The following is an 8,288-nucleotide window of genomic DNA, read 5'->3' as shown; positions in this document are numbered from 1 at the left end:
CTGCTCTTCCTCTCTCCTTCCCTTTCCCAGGGTCTCACTATGTAGACTGCCCCCCCTCCCGCCCAGGGCTGTGTGGCCACCACAAGGGGATTGTTTGTTTTGGCACAATGAAGCAGCTCTCACCCTCTACACACGGATCATTAAAACCAACCCATCGGATCTATTTTACTAGAATTAATGTTTTACTTTGCAGTCCCTGCTGGACTTCAACTCCTGGTCCTCCTCACATCTCTGACCTCCAGACACTGGGATTACGGGCAGGCACCGTTGACCTTTACACTTCCTGCACCCCCAATCGAATGCTAGAGATGGACCCCGAAACTTGGTACACGCATTTAAGGCACTGTGCTGCATCCCAAGCTTGATCTGATTGAGAACACTTTTTTGAAATATGTACTTACTGGAGGATGGAAGACACATGCTTGCCATTGTGTGTGTGTGTGTGTGTGTGTGTGTGTGTGTGTGTGTGTGTGCATGTACATGCATGCATGTGCCACAGCACATGTGTGGAGGTCAAAGGACAATTTGCAGGAATAGTTCTCTCCTTCCACCCTGTAGTTTTGGGGGACCAAACCCAGATCATTAGGCTCAATATCAAGTGCCATTACCTGCTAAGTCACCTTCCAGCCCCTGATCTTCTCCTATGTAGGGAAAGACATGTGCTAGAAAGTAAAAGGTACAAGAAGAAAGAGAGTACACGTGGAGTTTAGTTTTATTTTTTACAACATAGAGTGGAGGGCAGAGAGGAGTTAATTGAGTTGGAGAGCAGGGTGAAATTGTGTGAGCTGAACGGCCCCCTCTGCCGCCTGCCCAGCGCACTGTAGGGAGAGTGACAATGGCCTGTGCCCAGAGGCAGCAGGAAGAACCGCTCCTGAAGACAGCAGGTCCAGGTGACACTCAGATGCAGTTTTGAGACTTCCTCTCCATTGTGAACTTGGTTCTCAGTTATTGTCGCCAACTTGGTTGCATTCACACTTGGTCCTGAGCTATTTCATGAGGTATTTCGAGGGTTTTTATATCCCCCCAGCTATTATTATTATTTAAAAAACAACAACAACAACAACAACAAAACAGTTGGTTTTCAGCACAAGTGCCACCGTGAGCACGTCCTGAGAAGAAAATATCCTGTCCAAGAGTAAAAGGATGTCTTGTGTGGCAAACTGAGCTGCAGTTTCTCAAGGATCAGCTGGTCCTTCCTGTTCATAGAAGCAAGGATAAGCTCTTCCACCTGCTCAGGGGGTCCGGCTGGTCGGATCCCTGTCCCGCTCCAGCCTCGAGTCACAGGTTACTGTGTTTCAGCAGGATCTCAGCAAGTGCAGCAGGCTCTGCAGGGCTTCCTGTAGCCCCTGGCCTGTGAGTGCACTGCAAGCCCGGAGCTCCCAGCAACGGTCTTGGAACCTTTCCAGGCCCAGCCTGTTTCTGATTTCAAGCATTGGAAGAGCGTCAGGGGCCTCCTGCTTGTTGGCCAGTACCAAGAAAGGGACACCGGCCATGTTGGGGTCTTCCAGGACTTCCTCAAGCTCAGCCAACGCCTCAGGCAAGCGGGCTTCATCTGTGCTGTCTAGCACATACACAAGGATGCTGGTGCCTTCCAGGTAGTCCTTCCAGGTGGCCCTGAGCTGGCTCTGTCCCCCAATGTCCCAGAGAATCAGTGACACATGTCCAGGAGCTTCAAGAGGCTCTACGTTGAAACCAACAGTGGGTAAGGTCTCCACCAGTGGGTTCCCTTTCAGTTTGTACAGGATCGTGGTCTTGCCAGCAGAGTCGAGGCCCATCATCACCACCTGGGCTTCTCCCTTGTGACCTCTGGAATTCACAGAGCCCATGCTGGTCGCTGACAAATCCAACTGCAGGAAGGCTGGAGGTGCACATCAGCTGTTCTTTTTTTTTTTTAAATGGAGAAATGCAAGCCCCTGCAGACACACTGAGCGTCTACCCTAGAACAAAATAAGTCATTTCAGGGGAGGGTTTCAGACCCAGGCTGGACCTTTGAAAGGTCTAGGAAATGAGGAAGTGTGACTCACCAGCAGCTGACCCGTCTGCTGCCCTGCTGGAGGACTGCCTGAAGATACAGAACGCGGGTGTCCTTCCTAGGCAGTGAAAGCAGAGGTGAGATGAGGCTTCAGACCCCGTACAGTAGAGGCAGCACAGTCTGTGGCCCTCTAACCCTTCCGTTTTTCTCCCTACACCCAGAAGTGGCAGCACACTGCATTCCAGACTGAGCAGAGAAGCCAGGTCACCAAGTGCTAACTTCTTGGAACTTCTCCCAGGACTGGCCTCTCTAATATCTATTGACAACCGCTGCGGACTTGGGCACATTTGAACCAGAGCCAAGAAGTGTTCTACACCTTCTGCAAAGGCCTCTAGAACACCCCACACGGTTTTTAAGAAACCCTGATCTTTAAGGCCTACGAACTGCCTACAAGTGAAAAGCTGGGGGCAGTAAGGGAAGGAACACAGCACTCCTGTGAGTGTGCCCCCAGGAGCCTTACTCACTCCCGCAGACATTGAAGTTACCTCTGTGGTGTGCCTGGACCCGGGCAGGCGTCCCTCCACGAAGGCACTCCTCCACCACCAAGCTGCTTTCCGCTGGTCACCATGTCCCAAGAGTGAGGCCTGAAGGAAGTACACTGGCTGTTGCAACTTGTCCTCTGTGTACTTCCTCTCAAGTGGCCAGGGCGGACAGCCTTCCTGATTGGGGCTGTGCCTCAGAGACGTCTCAGTTCTCCAGCTGTCGGTGGAGTCCAGCCCAGCACCAAGTCCCATTTACAGCAGCCGAGTTCCCGGGGTCTGTGGGCAGCCCAGCACCAAGTCTCACTTACACCTGTCTCCAGGGTCTGTGAGGACTGCACAAGAGCAAAGGAGTGCCACCTTAGCTGCTTTCTGTTGCCCTTTCCTTGATTGTTGTGACCTCCTGAGGAATTCTGAAACATGGGTCATTTTGGCACGCCATGCATCAATGCTTTTCTGATGCTTGGAGAAGCTTTGATTTGCCAAACTGTGAAGCTTGTAGGAATCAAAACGGACTCACTTGTCAAGCCCTAACAAAAAAGGAGGAAGAAATGTTGAATTAATTAATAATAAATAAGTAAACAAAGGTGGGAATCTCCTGCATGCATGACTGATAAGAATATTCATAAAATACTCTTCTAGAACCACAATCTTACACACACACACTCCAACTGTTTAATCTTGGAATAGCACTACCTTTTTAATTTTTTCTTTGTAGCCTAAGATGGTTTCAAAATAGTCATGCAATCCTCTTACTGGGTGCATGTGTGTGTGTGTGTGTGTGTGTGTGTGTGTGTGTGTGTGTGTGTGTGTGTCATTCGAGCATGTTTGTGTGGGTGTATCCACATGCACGAATGTGTGCATGCATGTGGTGGCCATAGGTCACTGTCAGGCTTCCTCTTCAGTTACTCACCACCTTACTCTCTGAGACAGGGTCTCTCACTGACCCCCAAGGCCCTTGTGTCTAACTGTACACCTGGACCTCAACCTTTCCCTAAGACACCCACTGTGGAACTCACTGACTTGGCTAGACCGGCTGGCCAGCAAGCTCCAGGGGTCTTCTTGTCTCTGGCCCCCAGTGCTGTGGTGGACAGGCAAATGTCACTGTGTCCACGTGGGTGCTGCACTCAGGTCCTCATGGTGTGTGGCAAGCACTTTATTAACTGAGCCATCTCTCCATCTCCTTCCTCCTCAGTTTGTCCTTCAAAAAAAGCCATTTGCCCCAACTGTCCTTGAATGAACACACACAGTTTCCCTGGGTACATGAACCCACATTGACGTGTTCTGTTGTCCCAAATAAACAGCATTAGACTTCAGAGAGTCCCTCTGCTTAATTAGACAGAAGCATATGTGTATTAAAACATAGAGTGTGATTCTAAACAAAAACCCCTCCAAAAGTGTGTGCAAATAGATACATATACATACACATATAAATGTATATATATATACATATATATGTATATATATTCACATACACACATACATGTCAAGGTAAATCTAAATAGCTGTTAATGTAGTGAATCTACGGGAGGAAGGACTGTGCTGGTCTCGCTCTATAGCAACTGCTCTTGATCTAGTCTCCTGAGAACCAGAACTACGGAAAAGCAGCATTAGCCATTGGTGAGGGTGGTACGGCAGCGGACGCTTCCCTTCTCACAGACCCCTACCTCTCTGTGGTCCACCATTGTCAGGTGCTATGGCCTGCATTTAGGGTCCATGTGCTCATGCCTGAGCACTTCATATGTAGACTTGTCTATCATTTTGTCATGTTGCTTTTCCTTTCTTTAGGCCTTTGTTGATTTTATTTCAAGATCATACTGGTGGGTAGTCCTGTGTAGAACAAGAGTACGGCTGAACCTGGGCCTAAAGCTCATCTCAGCTGGTCCTGTTGGCTGTTTACCTTTCCTCACTGGAGGAGGGGGCAGGGAGGCTACAGCCACCCTAACTAGTGGCAATTCTTCCCTAGTTGCATGTGACCTTGGGTCTTGGGGGAGGGACTACAGGATGCAGGTGGGGGAGGACGAAGGGAAGAGGCTTCATCTACACAGCCATGGAGAAGCCACCCACCATCGCTCCTGGGTGCAGACCTTCTAGAGTAGCTGGTGAAGGACACCTGGAAGCCTCCCCCATTGGCCTGATACACTCATTGGTTCCCAGTGAACTCTGGAGGAATTTATCACTGGGACCTGAGGGAGTGGGTTCATGTTATTTTTGTCTCTCACGAGGAAAGGGTTTTGGCAATACACTGTTATTTACAATTTCCATTCCTAGATCTTCAAAATGGCCATTGTAAAGTAGGCTACATAAAAATGAGGGGCTTCCTTTGTTTTAGGGCCAACTATAGAGAGGAACATAGCTAGGGGAAGACACCCATGAGTCAGGGTATGAAAAGGTGGGGTCAGGAGGAGGCCCTGAATCAGAAGTCCGCTGAGGTGACTGTACCTGTGAGTGAGTGGGCTATTTCTTCAAGGCAGAACATAGACTTATTCCTGTGTGCAACATGTTTCTTTCTGCCTGTATCCTGTGGGAGACAGTGTGAGCATGGTGGCAGAGAAGTCAGATAATGCAATTTTCATGAAAAAGTGTGGTTCACAACCTGCATGGTAACAAATTACTACCCAGTATTTGGGAAGTGGAGGCAGGAAATCTGAAGTTCAAGCATATCCTTGACTATGTAATGAGGATGGGCTGGGTTACTGGGCTAGAGACCTTGATTCAAAAATAGGGAATATTGATGTATGAATATAGAAAGGTCTAAGTCAGTCATAGGGCACAAAAGACAGAAAATGCAAAGAACATTTCCTTACATTTAGAGAATGCGTTAATACCCATGTATCTATTTTCACATACTTTTAAAAAATTAAATATTTATCTATAGGGGGCATGTGGGCTCTGGGGATTGAATTCAAGTCGTCAGACTTGGAGGCAAGCTCCTTTACCGGTAGGCTGAACCATCTCAAAGGCCCCTTTACATGCTTATAAACACCTATTTGTGAGTGTCATCTTGCAGGTTTCCTAGATGGCCGATCTCACGGGACATGGCTGCTCTACTGTCCTCTACAGTCTCCCAAGGAGGGCACAGATCTGGCTGTTCACGCTTTCTAGGACTGGCCACAGCACAGCTTTCACCGAAGCTGCAGATCTGCAGCAAACGTTCTGGAAGGAATATTTATCCAGGCAGTAAACTGCTATGTTCTCTCAGGGCCAGACCCCCAGTGCTCCTTGAATTATGAGGCTTGTATCCTGATATGGGCTCCCACTGTAGAGCTCTGGGTGCTGCACGGAATACGGAGGTCTCATACCTTCACGGCTCCTGGCACATTCAGCTCTGCACTTGGCTGCCTGGGCCGTTTTGATGATCTTGGTGGAGAGGAGTGATGCCCTTTCTAGCATTCACAGTTAGCACTGAGGTCTTTTCTTTCTTTACTTCCCTGCCTATGCAGTTTTATGAATCCACAACACTCTCCATGCCTGCTTTCAGCTGGGTGCATATTTAACAACCTGTTTGCCAATTACAGCCCAGGCTAATTATACTCTGTGGTTGTAATGAGATATATACACTCCTGGATTCTGATTTTTTTCCATTTAAGATTGTATTGAAAATTACATGATCTTACTCTAGTCTCCAGCAGAAATAGTGTAGTATCTTCATAATTATACTGTCAATGAGAGTGTGGACCACTGTCCTCTGAACATAGTAGGGGTTACATGCTTAGGCCAAGCAGCTGTGCTCACTTACAGGCCGTCCTCAAAATGGGATCTGTTGACAGTCCTTTATTCTAGGGCGTAGGAAGAACTTGTGATTCCAGCCACTGCATCCTTTGTCCCCCGATTTCTACCACAGCTTTCCACGACCGGGGCAATGCTAGAATATACTGAGAATAGAAGGTGGCTAAAAGGGGCACTCCGTCAATGCCACCATGGGGAAGTCTTCATCCACGCTGAGGTAAGATTTGGTGATGATGCCTTTTGGGGGACACTCACCCTTCTGTTAATAATTCCTTATGCATGTGACTGTAAGTAAGAAAAAACTCCGTGGTTCACTGAGCCATACTCGGATGGAATTATTACTTGGTCTGTGTTGATAGCTTGAGATGAACAGACATTTTGTTCATTTCCAAGGAAAAGTCCATGCCACAATGCCATTTATTACTGAAGTCTGCAACAACAAAAACCTAACTAAACCAGCACCCCTTCCTTTCCCCCCCAAACACAAGTGCTAAATTACAGAGCTACTTCATCAGATAGATGGCAGGGTTGTGGCTTCTGGGACAGAAGAAATGAACAATACCTGCTGCTTACAGCTTTGACGTATAGGATGCTGTAGTACTAATTCTGCTTTGCTTTTACATGTTGCTTATTGCTCATCCCCCCCCCCACTTGTGTTATAGGTTAGACCTTTCAGTGTCCAGTGATATCTATGACTGAGTTCTTTAGCAGTGACAGGAGGCAGTGGCGATATTGTCCCAGACCACCGTGGGAAGGTGGCAGGCACAGAGAGAGAGAGAGTGAGAGAGAGAGAGAGAGAGAGAGAGAGAGAGAGAGAGAGAGAGAGAGAAGAGAGAGGAGAGAATGTTTTCTATCATGATTGTCATGGTTCTGCCACTATCAGCTGCTGTTCCTTTGTGTGAGGTGTTTCGTTCCCTCCTTTCTCCAGAAGTCACAGCACATCCCCCCTGTGGAGCTCAATGCAATGTGGTGGCACACTCCAGGTTGGCCTGCAATCCAAAGAAATTCATCTTTCCATGCCTCTGTTCATGCTTAGATAGGTGGCGTGTCCTTATACGAAGCAAATTATCCACTCCCAAGTAAAAAGCAGGGAAAAGAATGATGGCTGCTTTCTGTGTGCCTGTCTGTTCACACATTTTCTCTCCAGTGTCTTCCAGCCAATTTCACCTGTTTATCTCACTCGCCAGGCAAGAAATAACTTCTTTTGTCTTGGCTCTGTTCATTTTCTCTAAGAACACTGCTCCCATCTCTCAGAATCTGAATAAAATAGTGTGCTACTCTTTGCAAGAGAAAGCAAGAGTCACGCTGTGGTGTGAGGTCAAAGACACTATTGCTACACTCTCCCCTCCCCCACGGTCCCCGTTAGCTTTTCTTTGCACAAGGCGATGCTGTCTTCCAAAGCCATTGGCCTTTGACCTGTGTTAACAGTATGTATAGCTGTATGTGTGTGTATAAATATGTGTGTGCACATGTGTACATGAAGCTGTGCCTTTTGATGCTTGTTTCTGCTGCAGCATCATAATCAGATTTAAAAAATCACAACTGGGTGGTGGTGGCACACGCCTTTAATCCCAGCGCTCAGGAGGCAGAGGCAGGCGGATCTCTGTGAGTTTGAGGCCAGCACCCTGAAAAAACAAATCAAAGGCCCCCTCCAACTTTTGGGAATTCTTTTCTCACCCTTCCTTAATACATCTATATTTGCTTTGTTTAAAACAAGCAATCAAACAAATAATTTTAAAACCGGCCAGAGAAGATGAGTGAGCACGATGGCAATTATCTATAACTTCAGGACCTCGTCGATCCAATTAGGAGGATTGTGAGTTCAAGGCCAGCCAGGGCTACATGGTAAAATCCTTTCTCAGTGAATGGAGGGATTCTGCGGCACTCTTGCCTGTTGTCTGGCAGAGGCCTTGGGGCTGGGCAGCATGGTTGGATTAGCGAGGCCACATTGCAAACTAGGAAGAACATAATGGCAGAGTGGGAGCTGGATTCCAGGCCCACATTCCCTTCCCGCTTCACCTGGTGTCAGTTTTATGTTGCTGTAATAG

The 8,288-nt window shown here is 47.8% G+C and overlaps 1 protein-coding gene across 1 annotated transcript; it reads right to left on the bottom strand.

The window, feature by feature from the left end:
• Positions 1–708: 708 nt before the first annotated feature.
• Arl11 (ADP ribosylation factor like GTPase 11) lies at positions 709–2,630 on the bottom strand. Its single transcript, XM_036199703.1, has 3 exons — positions 2,518–2,630; positions 2,025–2,090; positions 709–1,937 (listed from the first exon to the last, which is right to left on the bottom strand). Exon 3 carries the CDS (start codon positions 1,824–1,826, stop codon positions 1,296–1,298), a length of 531 nt encoding a protein of 176 aa, XP_036055596.1. The 5' UTR covers positions 1,827–1,937; positions 2,025–2,090; positions 2,518–2,630; the 3' UTR covers positions 709–1,295.
• Positions 2,631–8,288: the final 5,658 nt, after the last annotated feature.

This window comes from Onychomys torridus, chromosome 9 (assembly GCF_903995425.1).
Source record: "Onychomys torridus chromosome 9, mOncTor1.1, whole genome shotgun sequence".
Classification (NCBI taxonomy): domain Eukaryota; kingdom Metazoa; phylum Chordata; class Mammalia; order Rodentia; family Cricetidae; genus Onychomys; species Onychomys torridus.
The sequence above is the reverse complement of the archived record's forward strand: the minus strand, read 5'-3'. Positions and strand labels throughout refer to the sequence as shown.